Source organism: Pieris rapae, chromosome 15 (assembly GCF_905147795.1).
Source record: "Pieris rapae chromosome 15, ilPieRapa1.1, whole genome shotgun sequence".
Lineage (NCBI taxonomy): Eukaryota > Metazoa > Arthropoda > Insecta > Lepidoptera > Pieridae > Pieris > Pieris rapae.
In genome coordinates, this window is record NC_059523.1 from 3,228,051 (window position 1) to 3,247,420 (window position 19,370).

The 19,370-nt window shown below is 34.9% G+C and overlaps 2 protein-coding genes across 2 annotated transcripts; one reads left to right on the forward strand and one right to left on the reverse strand.

Annotated features, from left to right (window-relative positions):
• Nucleotides 1-4,402: 4,402 nt before the first annotated feature.
• LOC110997943 (myogenic factor 6) lies at nt 4,403-18,987 on the reverse strand. Its single transcript, XM_022266337.2, has 4 exons — nt 18,542-18,987; nt 10,230-10,361; nt 7,677-7,773; nt 4,403-4,792 (listed from the first exon to the last, which is right to left on the reverse strand). The coding sequence occupies exons 1-4, from the start codon at nt 18,866-18,868 to the stop codon at nt 4,716-4,718; spliced, it is 633 nt and encodes a 210-aa protein (XP_022122029.2). The 5' UTR covers nt 18,869-18,987; the 3' UTR covers nt 4,403-4,715.
• Nucleotides 12,637-13,922, forward strand: LOC123689808. Its single transcript, XM_045631439.1, has one exon. It carries the CDS (start codon nt 12,936-12,938, stop codon nt 13,698-13,700), a length of 765 nt encoding a protein of 254 aa, XP_045487395.1. The 5' UTR covers nt 12,637-12,935; the 3' UTR covers nt 13,701-13,922.
• Nucleotides 18,988-19,370: the final 383 nt, after the last annotated feature.

Sequence of the window (19,370 nt, forward strand, 5' to 3'; positions counted from 1 at the left end):
CAACAATAGTAACGTCCTATATCTAGTGCGAGCGTCGAAGAAGTGCGCCCGACCATACAGCGCGCCGTGCTTATATAGCCTGAAAACCAGTTTAGTCCAGTATACCCCACTGCTACACGTCACTTGACTTTTTACAGCTTATTCGGCCTCTCCTGACGACGGTGCGTCCTCGCCCGTGTGATGATAGGCAGGTTGGCATGTTGAAACTTGACCTGCTGATGACTCTTGTATCACGTGCGGTGGTTGTGGTGAAGGACTATCGTCATCATCAGCGCCACCTAAAAATTACATCATTTTTGTTATTATAACGTTAAATTAACATAACTTCATCGAAAGTAAGAGCGCATCCATTACTTTCGACACAACATTAGTTCATTTTTTTTTTTTATTTTTTTTTTACATAGCAAGAGCGTCTCCATTGCTATCAACAGTAAGAGCGACTCCATTACTGTACATCACACTAAGCAAGAGCGACTCCATTGCTTTAACAGTAAGAGCGACTCCATTACTGTACATCACACTAAGCAAGAGCGACTCCATTGCTTTAACAGTAAGAGCGACTCCATTACTGTACATCACACTAAGCAAGAGCGACTCCATTGCTTTAACAGTAAGAGCGACTCCATTACTGTACATCACACTAAGCAAGAGCGACTCCATTGCTTTTGATAGTAAGAGCGACTCCATTACTATCACACAAGACTCCCGCAGGTCTTTACCAAAATAGTTACTACCTATATGATAAGCAGTTCTAATAAAATGACAGTTTTCACAAACATTTATCAACATACATAAGTTTTGAAAAGGCAAGTAAAAATTACTTACTCTCAAAGAATGCGGCACACACATCAGGGGTCCATTCCCCGCGCCAGGGCAACATGTATTCCGCGGCAGCTTTACCATAAGAACCAGCGACTAATTTTAGTTCATATCTGTCCTGCGACAACGTCGCTAAAACCACATATGGTCCGCGCATACAGGAGTCTAGCTTACCAACAGCTTGGCACAAATGCAAAATCGCCGCCATTGAAATGCACACCCTTGCGAGTCAACCTCGCAATGCACGATGTCTTCATATCTTGACCATTGCTAATGACTCGGCATAGATACTCGATCTCCGTAGTCTGAAAGTTACATTTTTTTTTTAATTAATGAAAAAGCCTGCCTGGGTCCCTTACCCTTACCCCCATCTCTGACACATCATGTAATGTACCTAAACCCTCTTCTATTGTTTTACTAGGTAATAATACGTCATATACACAATTACAACACACAAGGGCTCTGCCTAATCTATGTAAAATCGTAACGTATTTACTCATAATGACCCTCAGGTGTTACGAATCTCGGGAGTGGTGTCGATTTTTTTATTTAATTTTATCTGGTGAAAGCCAGTAGCCATATCAAGGTAAATATAATAGGTAGCTTTACCTAGCCAAACAATATGGTCCTCAATTAACGGAAGCGGGTATTTTAACTGTCTTTGAGTTTTAAGTTTAAAGTCGACACAAAGCCTATCTGAATCGCTTTTTTTCTTTACAAATCTCTATCTCTAATTATTTATTGATTTAACACATCTTTTATGATATCTCTAACGCGTAATTTTTCATCACACGACATTTTATAAGGGCGGTAAACTATAACTAATTTAGCCTACCGCTCGACTTGGAACGCTGTCGAACAAAACAGTCCTCCGTTTTATGTCCTACCTTCTTACAAAATGTGCAAATAATTTTGATATTAGAAAACTGCCTTTTTTCTAAACTTGAATTGTTTGTAGATTGAGTCTCTGGTGCGGTTTCATACTTAGTTTTTTTTTTAGGACACAAAATTTGTATATGACCAATTTCCCTACATGAAACATGAACAGTTAATATTAGACTGAAAATTATCTCGTTTTCCGAAATTATCTCGCAAATTTGGCCTTTTAACGTGATTTTGTATTATAGAGCGCGGTTCTAGGGGCTTGGTATATAATGAGAGGAATTTAACTAAGCCTTCCGATGATAAATTAGCACAAGTCGCGGCGGCGCGAACTTGTGGGTCCTTAATACCCCGAATAACTACTGCGACAATTAACTTTTCACTCATTCCTCGTATAACACGCAATACATGAGATAACTATCAGAGTCTGTTGTCATTACGTCGAATAAAATATTTGCTAAGTCGCTACGGAAAAAGCTATTTAAATTCTCTCAACTATGATCATTACTAAGCCACTCATTTAGCCACACTTTAGCATCCCCTTTCAAACAGTATCCAATCAGAGATACACACTCACGGTCATCCCAATAATTAGACAACCGCGCAGTCTTCCTGCTCACACCATATATCGAAATATTTGAAAGACGGATCAAAATTAGAAATATAAATGGAGTTAGATCTTACCAGAATTGTGCTCAACGCACTTACTAGTTTGTCGGTCACCTGATTAAGTACCAGATCAGTGCTTGACTCGCATGCGCTGCTTGAACTGGCACCGGAGCGTTCTCAGTACCATTGTGCGAACCGTCAGTACCAGGTGGTAACGAGTGTCACTTAAGGAAGAAAGCAGCAAATCCGATGGTGTTGCGCATGTCGGTGCAAAGGGCCGATCCCCTCGCGGTGGTGTTGCTGAGCACTGTTGTGGTGACACCACTGGTGGACATAGCTCAGTCGCTTGCGTCGGTTGACGGTTTAATATCGACTGTAACGTTTCTTCAAGCCCAGAGACGGGCACACCGTCATTTTTTACGTGTTCACCGCCTACCCTCCATTATTTTTATTAAACGTATAACACTCGCGTTTCAAACTGACTAAAATAAAACCACGTGGGCGTTAATTTAAACTAATCAGAAATGAGAACGAATCCCACTTCTGAAGTTAGAAATTAACAAATAAAATTACTAAAAATAACCAAATTAAATTACACGAAATTAACCACAAATTTAACAACAATAGTAACGTCCTATATCTAGTGCGAGCGTCGAAGAAGTGCGCCCGACCATACAGCGCGCCGTGCTTATATAGCCTGAAAACCAGTTTAGTCCAGTATACCCCACTGCTACACGTCACTTGACTTTTTACAGCTTATTATATATATATATATATATATATATACACTATTAAAGACTCGGCGTAATATTAGAAAACTTTTTTAGTTAATCTCTAGTGCCCGTCTTTGAAAAATTAATCGATCCAAAAATACATATAATTGCAAGAATTAATCAAAGATGTATATTTGCGAGCGCCGCTAGGCGTGGTTTGGCGCGCGCGCAGTCTCCGCCCACAAATGCTTCCTACTTTGTGCTGTGAAGACATCTGTCATAATTATCGGAACTATTAATAAAAGGGACAGATTTATACAGCGTGTTATCAAAGGAATAAATAACAAAAACGATGCATTGAGTGAGTAAGGAACACGTTTGAAATATAGCAGCTCAAGATAGACTTTAATTAAAACTACATAACTATACATATTATAAGACAAAACACTAAGACAATACAGAAAGCAAAACAGATTACAAAGATAAACAATATAAGTATATAAAACATATATTATTAATCTTTGCGTTATATTGCGTTTAAATTTGCACTCTAAAGACTATGCGTTTTTACTTTGGCTGTCCAAAACTAATCATTTCTCTAACACGCACTCATAGTGCAAAGAAATAACGTGAGGAAGAAAGTATTTTACAAAAAATTCAACGCCGTCTTAATCACCTATAAAAAACTATCATTGAAACAAATGAAGCTCTGAGGCCAAAAGCAGTATGGTGAGGCAAACATCGCCACTGGATTATTATCATTACCTACTTCGAGAGTATAGTTATCGGTTAGAATTGAAATAGAAAAAAGAAAGAAAAGGTTTTATTGTTACTATTTATACGTACTAAATTCTTGATGTCTTAGTAATATTATATTTCAGTAGTTTTGCACTAAAGTTTAAAGAATTTATTTTCTCAGAAAAAGGCAAAAATGCTATTTACATGAGAACAATACTTCAGGTAAACATAATATTGTAGTCGTTCTCAAATAATCACAAATCGTAAGTACATGCAACAAACCTAAAAGTAAAGGTAACTAAAGACAAACGAATAAAAACCAATTATAAGAAAATGAAATTAAAAGTAATTTTGTTTGACAAATTCACCCAGCCTCGATTTGAATGCATTGAAAGAAGTAATATTTTTTTATATTTGTGGGTAGTTTATAACACGGCTGTGCGCCTTTGTAAGTAAACTTTTCTTGCGCTCACCTTGTTTAATTTTTTTTCCTTACAGTCTGTCTGTCAGCCTGGAAAAGATTCCTCGAAAGGGTGCTAGTTGCCCTCCTTTTTATTTTTTATTTAACTCTTTTTAATTCTAATTCTAATTGTAATATAATAACCACAAATAAACCATAAATGAAGTAAATAAAACAAGTATTTTTCGTAAAATAATTTAATGAGCCATATTCAAATAACAAATAAAATATTATGTAAGGCACTATACTGAACTCTAACACAATATCACTTTATATTTTGTTTTGGTTAAATTTCTTTGGTTATTCATGCAAGAATAAATTTTAAAAACAAATTTGTGTCAATAGATCAAGTGCTTTTTGTACCAAAATAGAACTATATGTAGCACGATTTTTACAATTATTTAAATAATTATACACAACATGTTTACTATAATATTTGGCTATAATTTCCTATATGCTTATTAATTTGCTAGTAAATAAATAGTCTAACTAAATCACACATTGTCTTTAGCCAATGCCTGTACTATACACCGAAGTCTTGCCAAACTGTTAAGGCCACACGTCGACTCCCCTGAAACAATAATATTAAGATAAGCCTTAATAATATGAGTTCAAACCATAGACATGAAAATCTCCAAAATAACAAACACGAAGCAATTACCTACTTCCAGTATATTTTGTATGAAAGTATATTGTCATGCCTTTCTTATGGTAGTCAATCATGGATATATGAATCGAACACAAACAGAAAAATAAGAACTTGTCAACGGGAATGGAACGTAGTGCACTCAAGTTAAAACTAAAGGACACTTCTTGTATAGAAATAAGAAAGAAAACAAAAGTTATTGATGCCCTATGCCCAAAAAACCTTAAGTAGAAATGAGCAGGTTAGACTGGTAGATGAAGAGATGCACTCTCTTGCACGGTGGGCTGATGAGCTAAAGCTTAAGAAAAAACTTGGCGATTAAAAAGAGTGGCGGAGAGTTTATTGCCAGTTCTTCTGTTCCGTTCTACGCCCTTGATTTGAGAAATGGCAGTAAATGTAAATTAGAAAAATAAGAAATTAGAAGCATTCAATGTATATTTCTTTTTTGACGTTTATAAGTGTACATTATGTTACATTATGTTGGAGAAGATGTGGAAAAATGCTCAAGATAGAAAGAGAGAGGGAGCCAGTTGGCGCCTGGATTATACTCTATAAGAGGTCCTTGGAAAAAAAATGCATTAAATTTTAAATGTGTGTATCTTCTGTAAAGATAGATGAATGTTTCTAGGAATAAATGAGGCTTATTTATTTAATTTGTATGAACTAAATTATTCATACGTTTGTAGGTGACCAAATTAGCTGTTTACGTTATGTCGTTTGATACGTGAATAAATTGTTCTGAAAAGAACAGTTTATACGTTCACGTTATGTCGTTTGATACGCGAATAAATTGTTCTGAAAAGAACAGTTGTACGTTTGCGTAAGATACAAGTGTGTTCTGAAAAGAACAGTTTTATCAGTGTTGTCGCATAGGCTGTAGGCATATCGAAGTGAGCTCAAGAGAGCACATCCGAACGCTTCAGCCGCTGCGCGCAGAAAAGGGTCAAATTCGACTTGTAATTGTTACATCCTCCCTCGCAAGGGGGATGCTTAAACCCGTTCGAGTATGGGTCTCTATCGGGTGGATTGTTTGTTCGCGCCCTGCTGATACAGGGCGGTACGGGGGCGGGCTAATAGCCCTTGGTGGGGGCTGCTGCGCGCGAGGAACAATGGCTCGACTCGCTGCGCGCGGCCGATGGGGTCTTGTCCGGGGTGTCAATCCGGTGGTAGTGTGGGGTCAAGGAGTAATCTCGACTTGACCCTGGTGTCGTGGTCGGTGGTATCGGGCAGCGCGCTGCGCGGCTCGCGGTCAAGCTCCGCCGGGTGAGACCCCCGGTAGCCCCGGGGGAGGCCCAGCGAGGCGACCAGCGGTCGAAGCCGCGGCTGCTGCCCTGGTGTCATGTCCGGTGGTATCGGCATCCGCGGAGAGTAGCTCACGCGGATACCGCAGGCGATCTGGCGGCCTGGAGTGCCATGGCGCGATGTTTTGGAGATGGGGATGCTGAGAGCCATCCGCTCGATCGAACATCCCCTTCGCGAGTCGCAGGGTCAAATTTTTGCCGCGCCTCGCTTTTGTTGAAACACGAGTCAGGTAGCGAAAGATCCCTTACGACCACACCCTGCGCGTATTGGCTGAACGTTTTAAGTCAACATGTCATTACTACTTTTAAGGATAGTCTAAGTTTTTTATACAAATGTATCTATTTTTGTAAAATATTATTCATTCCATATTCAAGATTCAATATACACGCTTATATACTCAGTTACATCTTCAACCTCTTCTCGACAAGTTATTAGGGAGTTTTATTTATCTACAACTTATCATTCAAAGAAATACTTCCTAAGTTTCACACTACAATTGCCTAACCGAGAAATGAATATATCTATCGACAGACTCAAACCTGCCTACACTATCGCCGAGCAAGATATGCCTACGAATACAATACCAAGTTACGACAACAAGCAAACCACATCGAGTGCAAGAGAACCACAAAACCAACCAAATAGCCTGAATCAAAATGATAACCTGGAACATCAGAACGACAACGACAAGCAATATCAAAACGGCAACCTGAAACACCAAAATGATAACAGCCTGAAACAACTAAACAATGGGAGCAATGTAACACCTACAAGGACAACTCGCCGAGGCCGCGTCATACGCCTGCCGGTACGCTTCGCTAGAGGGGGAATCCTGTAGGTGACCAAATTAGCTGTTTACGTTATGTCGTTTGATACGTGAATAAATTGTTCTGAAAAGAACAGTTTATACGTTCACGTTATGTCGTTTGATACGCGAATAAATTGTTCTGAAAAGAACAGTTGTACGTTTGCGTAAGATACAAGTGTGTTCTGAAAAGAACAGTTTTATCAGTGTTGTCGCATAGGCTGTAGGCATATCGAAGTGAGCTCAAGAGAGCACATCCGAACGCTTCAGCCGCTGCGCGCAGAAAAGGGTCAAATTTTTGCCGCGCCTCGCTTTTGTTGAAACACGAGTCAGGTAGCGAAAGATCCCTTACGACCACACCCTGCGCGTATTGGCTGAACGTTTTAAGTCAACATGTCATTACTACTTTTAAGGATAGTCTAAGTTTTTTATACAAATGTATCTATTTTTGTAAAATATTATTCATTCCATATTCAAGATTCAATATACACGCTTATATACTCAGTTACATCTTCAACCTCTTCTCGACAAGTTATTAGGGAGTTTTATTTATCTACAACTTATCATTCAAAGAAATACTTCCTAAACGTTCTTGACGGAGAGCGTTTCTCGCTAGTTTTTAATATGTTATAAATAACAGCTAAAGTAATAATAATTCCACTACTGTTACAGTACAGTTTACATTTCCAACTTCATATTTACCATTTAAAAAAGGCTTCTCCCGGTCATTGTTATTGTCTCTGATTTCAGTTCGCGAGTTCGGCGGCTCGACGTACCCTTTGCAGCTCTCTGACTCCAACTAAAAATATTTTTCATTTTTTAATAATATAGTAGGTAAAACAACCCTTATTTAAGGAATCGTAAAATTTTATCTTTGATATTATTTAGTTCCCGTGTAAGTGATATCAAAATGAAGGTGCATTTACGTATACATATACATATATCGTAGGACTATTAAATATATCTAAAAAATATTGAAAGTGTACTAATAGTCGACTTATACTAGTGATGTTACAACCTGGCGATATATCCTGATATATCCTGGCGATTTGCGATACGCAAATAACCTAGGCCTTAGTCAAGGGCAAGAACCAGTCTGTTGCACAGAACCCCGTTATCCAGAACGTTACGCCTACTGAATGCTGTCTCCGACACTATCGACATATTTGTATGTTCGCAGAGTGAATTCACAGTATCGATAGTAAGTGTTTAATATTATATATGCGCTTTATTATATTTTATTAAACGATTTTCGACATTATCGTATTGGCATAGTCTGTAAGGATAATGTATGTATTTCTGTAATAAATAAATAAATAAATCTGTTTTTGGTGGCTTTCTGTAAATTGCACAGTGCCACAAACTTTTCTTGGCCAGTATGAGTGTTGCTGTCATGGATATTAGTATTGCCAGTATATAAAAATTTACCATTTTTAGGGAAATAATTAGAAGCTATGCAGGCCAACTTAATAATTTATTCAAATGTCTTAAGAGAACAATATATACTAGTATAGAAAATTCAGTTCTAGGCTTAATTGAAAAGCGTGGCGGAAACTTTCTTGCCAGTTTTTCTTACCCGCTCCACGCCCTTGACTTGCGAACTGGTTGTAAATGTAAATTTACAATTAATTTAATTTGTTTTTTTTGACGTTCATGTTTACATTGTTGTGTACATGTTCAAGTGTACATGTTTACCTATACGAATAAAGATATTTTTGTGTTTGAGTTTAATAAACTTAGGAACCACTGATGAAACCACTGTCATGAATTCTAAGGTTAGACTTGCTAACCTACACATCATCTATTTAAAAAACACAGACCTCAGATTTACGAATCGCACGCAAACATCACAAATTCTGAATATATTTTAGTTTTAAATATCTTGAGCCGTTCTGTCTGGGGATCATATCCTATGGATTACATAAAATATCACCAATTAAATGTAGCGTCTATTTGTGCGCGCATGCACGTGTAGCTATAAATCGTGTCTGGCGGGAATTAATTGCTGTTTAACATCGCGACATCTTTCCGCGACTTATCGTCCATCAGTTATTTTTGGGGCTCGGATCTTTTTGCTTTGATGATAGTAGGAACAAGAAAATATTAATTTAATATAGTAGATATATATTATTAAATATAAAAATTATAAGTCTGCTTTAAAATAAGCTATTTTGATTGGATCTTTTTCAGTGAATTTCAGCTGGTAATTTATTTATTGAAAAAAGTGTTATTGATATTACTATATTATACTTTCATTAAACTGAGAATATTTTAACTATAACTGATATAAAATAAATAGTATTCATATATTTAAGTTGGTTTCAATAATAAAAATTGGTCTGTTTATTTAAGAGAGATTCCTTAGAATCGACACGGATTTATCGTAATCCTCTATCAGAAATTTTAGATTTTTGTATTGATTTTAAGAAAGTAAACATAATTTTATCCGTCTGCTTAACGCACGTGACATATGGCCTATATGGCCTCTGGCATTGAGTGTCCATGGGCGGCGGTATCACTTAACATCAGATGAGCCTCTTGCCCGTTTGCCCTGTTCTATAAAAAAAAATGGTAATTTTGCTATGGAACGAAAAATGGAACAGGTCGAATCAACACTAATCCACTCGACAAACACTAAGCAGCGTATCTGTTTATAGAAACTACAAACAAAGCTCATAATTTATGTTTGTCAATCTTTTACTGCTGGGAATTATGACCGAACTAACTAGTTTAGTATCAATTTTATTAAGATATTTGAATGCATATCTTTTGTTGTCATGAAACAGTACGGTTAATATTAAAATACCTTATAAATAAGACAAAATAGGTGTAGTGTATTTGTGGAATCGGGAGTATCGGACGAGTCAAGTGAATTAGCGACATCTGTCGAGCGCGTTGTTTTATTTTAATTCTAGGTAAATAAAATTATACATTTAGGCGCGTTCAAGATATTTTGGTCGTACTTAACTTCGATTCAGATAATTCTGCACATTTTGATATATTTGATGATATATAAATCTCTTATTTAGATTATATATATTACGATTAATATATTGTAATTTTATTATGTTGAAGTATTACTACTATACATATTTAAAAAAACTAACAAAACTTAGTGTTTCGTCAATGCAAGGGTTTCGTGAATTGTTGAATTCATGATGTTTTGCTTTTCTTTATCTTTAAATAATCTTAGTGTTTAGGAAGTTATGATTTGAAGTTAAAAGCTTTAGAAAGTAATTTCAGAGGCATCCTTACAACAGTAGCAGCTCGTAGTGCAGCCTGCAGCCTTTCTATATGTTGAATAGCAGCTCGAAGTATCTCCAGCTTTGGAAGCCGACCACTGCCAGCCCTCGCACGTATTCTTAACTCTTCGAAGGCTGCGTTGACCTGCAGAATATGTATTATTGAGAAGACATTCACAGGCGTAATACATGGGATTGATAAATAAGAAAGCGATATATGAACCGCTAATTTGCATAGAATACGGTCAAAGCGGTATAGCAGTTTCTAGTAGTACAATAAGTAAGTGCAATATTTTATGAACGTCCCTTTACTATATTCTGTGAGAAATGTGGTACACTAATTAATTAAATCAGTTAGTTAGTCAATAAAACTTTATTTTCATAATAAAAATGACACTTTTTTGTTTTCATGAGAACTTAATTATTGGACGACACTAGCAGGTCCATTCAGTCTTCTATAGATTGCACTCCGGAGAATTCTCCATAGAACTATACAATTGATTCCGTCATTCCCTTCCAAACAACGCTCATCTAGAAACATGATGTAGTTTCCCTCCTTCGTTGATGACATCCCCAGGTGCCGTACTGCAACATTTGGTTCATCGCTTCAAAACCAGCAAAAGAGTCGAACTCCTTGCCCCCTTCAATCAACCCTAGACAGTATAAAACGAGTTCTTTTATGTGGCGATTAAACTGACATCTGGACAATATGTCAATCTCACTTAACATCAGTTGGGTCAGTGGCCAAGTGGTCCAGTTTTTTGTGTAATCAGTAATATTACGAAGTTTTGAAGATATTCTATTAAATAATTGTACACACTCATGGTTTGTGTGTGAGAACTCTAACCAAACATAAACAAGAAAACTATATTTTAGTTAGCAAGCGCAAGGCCTTTTCTCTTTGTCTTAAGCAATTGCAGCTGTAGTGTACGAGCCAAGGCTTTTTGCTCACTCAGGCTTTCTTAGTTTCATAAGCGTGATGATTCCCTTATACGAGACTTGGCATGTACACCTCGCTCATTTACAAGCGTAACGATTTCCTATGTATGTACGTGCCATGGCGGTACATTTTGATCACTTATAAGTGATAGAGTTACGCCCCGATAGTATAGCGGGACACAAGCACTCTCTTCGACTGTTACTTTGCAGTCATTCGCAATTAACTAAATCATATTGGTTACACCCCGAGAGGATAGCCAGACGTAGGCACAATGTTCGACTGTTAAATGGCATAGCAATTAACATTATATTATTTTTCTCATATTCTATTGTTATACCCGAGTGCTTAATATAAAGTAAGACAAAAATCTTCTTTTATTTAAAGTACCCGATGACCCAGGAACCGTACATGTAGCGATTAGGAGATTAGGAGTTTTACATTAAAAAAAAGATACTAATTAAAAAATCAGTGGTGCAACACCTTTTTAGGTCTGGTAGACCTGATTTCTGTATCTGTTTCATAGTTATTTATCAATCTAATAGGTAATCAGCCTCCAGTGCCTGACACACGCCGTGGACTTTTTGGGTCTAAGCCAAGCCGGTTTCCTCGTGATAGTTTCTTTCGCCGTTCTAGAAGATGTTAAAGGCGCACATAGAATATTAGATTATATAGATAGAAGTAGATTTCTAAAGATATAGTTGTTTGTATGAGTATTTTCGTAAAAATATCAAGGCATGCGTTCAATGTAGGCTATTAGTTTCGCGTCATTTACTGAACAAACGATCTGAAAGACGCACATATTTTGTAACACTGGCTTTTTTTATTATACGAGTAAATTTCTAGTTTATTTAAAATTACCTCATCCAAATCTGAATCGTAATATTAAATAAAAATACGTATATAGGTGATAAAGTTATAGACGGCTCAGATATTCTTTCCTTTGGGGTAGAGACTCCTAAGCCTAGAAGTTCAAGTCTACAGGCGGTAATCAAATTCTTAATCGAATCGTAATTATAATTATAATCAAGTAGGTTAAGAATATTGTAGATAAAAAATCTGTGGCGCTGAAACATCTTTAGGTCGGGTCTTCAAAATTTCTCTATATATCGAACTAGCGACCCGCCCCAGCTTCGCATGGGTGCAATGGTGATGGAAAGCAGGTTTATGTATTGTTATTTCCGTCGCTGGAAAGCTCCGATAATATACGCGTTCGATTGCTGCTATATAAGCTGTAATAGGCTGTATTGATCTATATTAAATGAACAATGTATTCAAGGTATTCAATTGGTTAAATACCTTGAATACATTGTAATTGTAATTGTAAAAATGTAATTATTTACGACATCACATTAGAAACCTCAAAAATAACAGTACTTCTCCACTATTTAATGGACGTTATTATGCATGCATGCAGGATAGATATATGATGGGCTGTCATACTGTAAGCATCGTAATTGTGTAGCTCCGTATTATCGAGTGCTAAAAAATAATTTCGTACACTGTTCTTGAGACTGCGACGTCACAAAACACAAATTGAAGTGTCGTCCGTGTAGTGGAACTACCGATTTCACACAATATCACGTAAGTTCTTGAATTTCAACAAAAGTATCTCCAAAAAGTGATAATTAGAGGTTAGAAATCCACCAATCATATTGAGCATAGACAAAAGATCAATGACATTGACACTTGTCACAGTAACAGCTAACTAGTGTTGCCAGAGCAAGTAAATAAAAACTACCACTAATTACGTTCCATAACACGCAGATTTAGTTTACAAGAATGGAGGATCAGTTTCAACTATTGTTTGATAAAATGAAGAATGAAATCTTGAACCAAACAATAGAATTGAAAGATTCGATAACAAATAATATAATGGAGAGATTAGACGAAAAACTTCAACCTATTATAACAGAAAATAGAAACTTAAAAATAAAAGTAGAAAATCTCGAAAAGGAAGTAGAAAGTTTAAAAAGAGGAAAGAAGCAAAACAATTTGATAATGTTTGGAGTAAATGAAGGCGAAAGGTCTACACAAGAATTAATACAAAATACAATACATATTTTCAAAACTGACCTTGACATACAATTACAAGAACATGAGATAAACAAAATATATCGTCTAGGAAAGGGAAAGTCTTCTGGAAAACCAAGACCAATTCTGATTTCCTTTACGAGCGAATGGAAGAAGAATGAAGTTATGGGAAAGAAGAAAAACTTCAAAAATGTATATGTTACAGAAGACTACACAAAGGAAGTAATAGAGAAAAGGAAAACGTTGCAGGCGCAGCTAAAAGAGGAGAGAGAAAAGGGAAATATCGCGTACCTGAAATTTGACAAACTAGTAGTAAAAGGAAAAAATACTAACATAAATAAGGAAAAGCGCAAAAGAGAAACATCATCATCCCCACAAAACAATGCTCAACCAAGGAAACAACAAACTCTAATGCCGCCGATTAACAATAGACCAAATGCTTTCGACGTAATGAGGATTAGAGCTAATTCTCTTTCGTCTCTTCCCGCTAAGACAACAACTAACAAAGAATAACAATTAACTGTCGGTAAACGGAAAAATAAACAGCTCAACATGAACCAACATAAAATAACAAAACAAAATACTTCCCCAAGCCGACTGGTCATCGTGGGGAAAAATGACCACGACCCTCTAAAGGAAAAAAATAACACTAACATGAAAAACAAAGTAAATGACATCCACATAGCAACTATTAACTGTCGATCTCTTAGAACACCTGAAAAACTCCAAGAACTAGAGCTGTATGTAAAGGAGTATGTGTATTTGGGACAGTTAATATCTACTGAGGAATGTATGCAAAAAGAAATAGAAAGAAGAATAACTAATACTTGGAAGAGATATTGGTCACTCAGTGAAGTCATGAAGAACCAGGATATGTCTATGAGGAACAAGAGGAGAATATACAATATGTGTATCTTACCATGCTTACTATATGGGTGCCAAACATGGGCATTGACAGAAGAACAAGCAAGGAAAATAAAAGTTTGTCAGAATGGAATGGAGAGAAGCACAATAGGAATTAAAAGAAAAGACCGAGTTAAACTAAAATGTATCAAAAACAAAACAAAATTTAAGAATGCATACACAACATACAGGTGCTTAAAGTGGAGGTGGGCTGGGCATATGATAAGAGAGAAGAAGGAGAAATGGACGAGAATAATAACTGAATGGCAACCACGAGATAGTAAAAGAAACAGAGGCAGACAGACTAGAAGATGGGAGGACGACATCAAAAAAGTGGCGGGCCCAATATGGACGCGCATAGCGAAAAATAGAACAGAGTGGAAATCTTTAGAGGAGGCCTATGTCGAAAGACAAGCTGAAATGTAGAAACGACCGTTTACCGATACCTGATTTATGAAAAGAAAAGAAACTGTTAAAAGTTATAAACGTATTTGTAAGAAAAATTACTGTAAAAATAAGTTCAGCAATAAAGGCTATTTTATTTTATTTTATTTATTTTATTATGCATGTAAACCTTCCTCTTGAATCACTCTATCTATTAAAAAAATCCGTTGCGTAGTTTCAAAGATTTAAGCATACAAAGGGACATAGGGAAAGAGAAAGCGACTTTGTTTTATACTATGTGATTCAATAAGCAATTAGGTGATCAGCCTCCAGTGCCTGACATACGCCGTTGACTTTTTGGGTCTAAGACATGTCGGTTTCTCAGGATTTTTTCGTTTGAGCGAATGTTAAATGCACACATAGAAAGTCACACCAGCGATCACATCCAGGGATCGAACCAACGATCTCGAGGATGTGAGTTGCAGGCTGAAGCCATTAGGGAAACACTGTTAATAATATTAAAATAATATATTTTAATGTTATACAAAACATATATTATATAAATGGTTACTGTTACTTCTGAAATATTTATATCGAGTTTAAAAGTGACAATCAAAAAAGGCCCCTCAATTATTACCCCCTGAATGATTACTTTAGTTAATATTTTTTTCTCATATTTTGAACCAAGAATTCACCTATTCATAAAACTAATAAAGATGTCTCATTAAACGGAAATAGATATACATGTTATTTTCACATAAAAATAAATTTATTAGTTCACTCAAAGAGAATTTTATTTTATGTTCGTGTATCGTTTTGTAAATGTCATTAAATATTATGATCGTTTCAAATAAATCTGTCAAATACGATTTAGATATTTTTATAACAGTTATATCAATGCTCATGAAGTTGTGAAAAGTTGATCTTATGCTTGTTTGAATCTATTATTATACTTCATATGTTTCAGATTTATGCACATGATTTTTTGATGACATATAATTTGATGATTAAATTCTCTCTACTTTTCAGAATTGGGTTTTACAAATAATGTATATTTATATTCCCAAAAACTATATTTAATACCTCTTCACTTATTTTTATTACAGAAAATTTTGTATTTCGTGTTTAAGCTGGGTATATAAGTAATATTTTTATTTAAAATTATTATTTCTTCATTTATTATTGTTGCCATTTTAAGCAACTGGAGTAATACGAATGAAATATTAACAATTGCGATATTATACGCGATTATAACATGTGCCAAGGAAAAATTCAGGAATAAAAAAAATTTAGACGTTACAATAATTTAAGATACTTAATACGTTTTGCGCACATTGATATTATTTGACCTAGAAGATGGTTATGAAATTAAAGTTAATAAATATAAATAAAATTTCACGAAGTTAGATGTCAGATTTCCCTTAGTTATTATCCATTAGTTATTTTGTTAATTTGGCGCGCAATTTGTAGTCTATGGCGGCAGATTTGGCGCCTGTTTTGCCGCATTTCATTGGTTACGTTATGTAATTATTACTTTTTTGGTGAGTTCTAATTTATAAAAAGCAACACGTTTTATATTAAACATAAGTTCTTTGTTTTTATACATAGGCAACTCGTCAATGAGAATCAAATTTTAAATTTTCGTAATTTTCTTGGCCTCAAAAATACTTACATTAGAAGTACATCAAGACGAGATTAAGACGAAAATAAAAAATATATTTATAAATATTTAAAAGCCGACATTAAGGGGAGTTATAAACGAGCATGTCACACGTAATAGCTTTTAAAACGTCCGTCAGAATTCCCTTGAGCATACGTCAACTGTAATTACTGCCGTGTGTTGAGATTTTCAGTTTCGGATTCTTAAGAAAAAATAACTATCGCCTTCGTTAGGTTTATAGTTCATTTTTAATTATGTTCAATTTACTTTTAAATACGGGTTACTACTTTTAAACATTTGACAGCTTTCAATTATTTGAAATTTAAGTTATAGTTTTTTTTTTCGTCTAATTAAAATGACTTTTCATTAATCGTATATAATATATATGGTTGAGATTAGTTCCTCATATAGAACCCAATGGGTTCCAGAAACTTATCTTATTTGATAAACAATGTTGTGTGTGAGTAAAATTGCTTTCAAATAAAAAGAAGTATTTCCAAACCTATTCGACTTCAAAAACCGACCGTCATATTTCATAAAAGGCCAGCAACGCACTCGCGAACCCTCTGGCACTGAGTGCCCATGGCCGGCAGTATCACACAAATTGTTACGCACAAATCCAGCTGATTGATACACAAATCTGTTTCGAATTCGATGATGTCTCTTGTTGACATCTTTATATGTTTGCAGAGTGAAATAACATAAGCGATACCCTGTTTCTTAAGTGTTTAATATTATATATTTTTCGATATTATAGTTTATGGTATGGGTGCATCGCGATTTATTAAGGGTCTGTTTCACAATGTCCAGGTAAGTTCCAAATAAGCTATTTATTACTTATTGGTAGGATAAACTCTATTGTAGCGTTTCACGACTGTCACATAGCGGTATTCGTCATGAAACGCGAAGGTTTTTATTCGGAACTTTAATTTTCCGAATAATTTATGTGTTGCATAGCTATTTGGTAGGTACTTTATCCATACATTGTGAAACAGACCCTGAGTCTGCTTAATTATAAAATCAGCTAAAGAAATTAAGATATCAGATCATAATACCATTTAATCCTGACCCATGTGACAACGAAATTAAAAGATTTCCTTGTCTTATTGACAAGGAGTTAATCTGGTCTAAATATGTAAAGTGCTGCTACATCACGTACGCTGGCTTAAACGATCAATCAGTTTAAATTATTTATTCGTTGTTCAATTTGTTCTATTTATATAAATAAGGGAAATATAACCAAATTATTATAAACCCTCTTGGGCTGGATTTAAATCCGCGCTTTGACAAGGGTGACCCCGGCCTGTGCTTACTTCGCTAAACGAATATGTATGTATACATCGAGGAAATGCCACAAGGAACAAACTTTTAAATTTGTTCGTATTTTCTATTTATCCATACTTAATTATTATTATAATTATTACCCATGTTAAGAATATTGTAATTAATTTGTGTGTTGGAAAAAATAAATATATTATAATATATTGTTTGAATACAGAGCATGGTAATGAGTAGATATTAGATAAGTCGGCCAGAATTGCATAGAAGTCTTCGTTTTTCTACATATTGTGTGAACTTTCTGACAACAAACCGACCAACAACTAATCTTACACATGATTATCTTTTTTCGTTAGTTCGATGTAGAAATTCAACAAAACAATAAAGTTGTGTTACTTTATTATTAATTAATTATATTAATTATATTGCTCATTGCTTTACCTATTGTTAACATTGTTTTATTTATAAGCCTTACTTAACAAATCAAATGTTAAAACATTGAGACCTATTTATATTTGAAACGAACAAAGCTTATAATGATGATGAAAATACTTTTAATTATGTAGTTATAATACGAAATATAAATACAATTGAATAAATAATCCTTTTTTTCAAAGTAGGTTATAGTAAATTATTAAGACATTACGAGTAATTTTCTATAGAAACCCAGCTACGCTTTTATTTTGAGTTTTTAATTGTTCGTTTGTCATGCTTGCTCTAGTTTTAAAGTATCTATAAAACATTACGTATGTACTGATTTACAAAGAGCATTAAAACAGTAATGTTTTATATTATCTAATTTATATAACTTTGATATGCGTATATGCATAAAATAATTAACGTTGATATATTTATACATGTAGTAACATTCGTTCTGCCGCATTTATTTATTGAAAATTTTCAGATTCAAACACTTAAACATCGATTCCAGTCATAAATCTAAAGGCTAAGTATAAATGATCACTTCTAAGTGATTTCTTCCCGGAAATGCGTGGTTATACATATAAAAAGTTTAATGGACTTGAGAATATATTTGTGCGTAATTTATATGTACTAATAGACAACTTTTGTTGAAATCCTAATAAAAGAAAATAGATATACCTACTATAATTCATCCTCCAATACTCACTTTTCTTAACCGCCGCCTTTCCCGCAATGTAGCTGCTTTTCTTCTGTCAACCGCTGCAGTTTTCCTCTTACAGGCCTTACAGGCCCAGGCCAAGCACCGTCGACTTGGACCCAAAACATGAACTTCTTCCCTCTCTTCAGTCTGTGTTTCACTTTTAACATCACAACAGTTTTTATTCAATTCAAAATCCGCGAATCCATAACTCATTTTAAAAAAATCACATGCCACTTGACGAAGAAAAAGAGAGATATATTCACAGTGAAAAAAAACCCCCAAAGCTCTATTTGTTTTAAAACATTTTACAGTATAATTATGTATATTATACATATATTATGTTTAATATGAAACTTTGTGCAATAAGGTTTTCTACCGTACTCTATGGCAAAAAACTTTGACAATGACGTTTCGCGCGCATTGCGCGGAGACACGCGTCGGACTGAAGTCGAGGGTTGATTTGGGATTAACAAAATATGTCCTCTAATAATAAACTGTGGCTGTGTGCGTCTAATGTCGTTGAGAGATGCCAATTTATTACTGTTTGGATTAAAATTGATGCTGACAATATTTTTTCTTTCAATTTGTGGAGCTGAAAGCGTGTTTATGCGTTCGTTTTTTGAAACGACATTTTGATGATCGAGTTGGCGGGAATTTCTTTTTTTTTAAACGGGGTGTAGACATTCTTTATAACTTACGTTTTCCGATTCAAATATGTATTTGAAAATAAATTTTATTAAGAAATATTTTATTTTATCCCAATTTAAAAATACGTAAGCCTACAAAAAGAACCTTATTAGTTAAAGTGCCTTATTTTTTAAAAGAAACATTCCTT

Bases quoted from the DNA above. Each gene is read 5' to 3' on its own strand.
- LOC123689808 (XM_045631439.1), top strand. From the start codon at position 12,936: ATGGAGGATCAGTTTCAACTATTGTTTGATAAAATGAAGAATGAAATC.
- LOC110997943 (XM_022266337.2), bottom strand. From the start codon at position 18,868: ATGTATAATATACATAATTATACTGTAAAATGTTTTAAAACAAATAGA. The intron at 10,362-18,541 runs GTGAGTATTGGA...CATATTCTGCAG, and splicing joins AAAGGCGGCGGTTAAGAAAA to GTCAACGCAGCCTTCGAAGA. The intron at 7,774-10,229 runs GTAAGGATGCCT...AAATATTTTTAG, and splicing joins CACTACGAGCTGCTACTGTT to TTGGAGTCAGAGAGCTGCAA.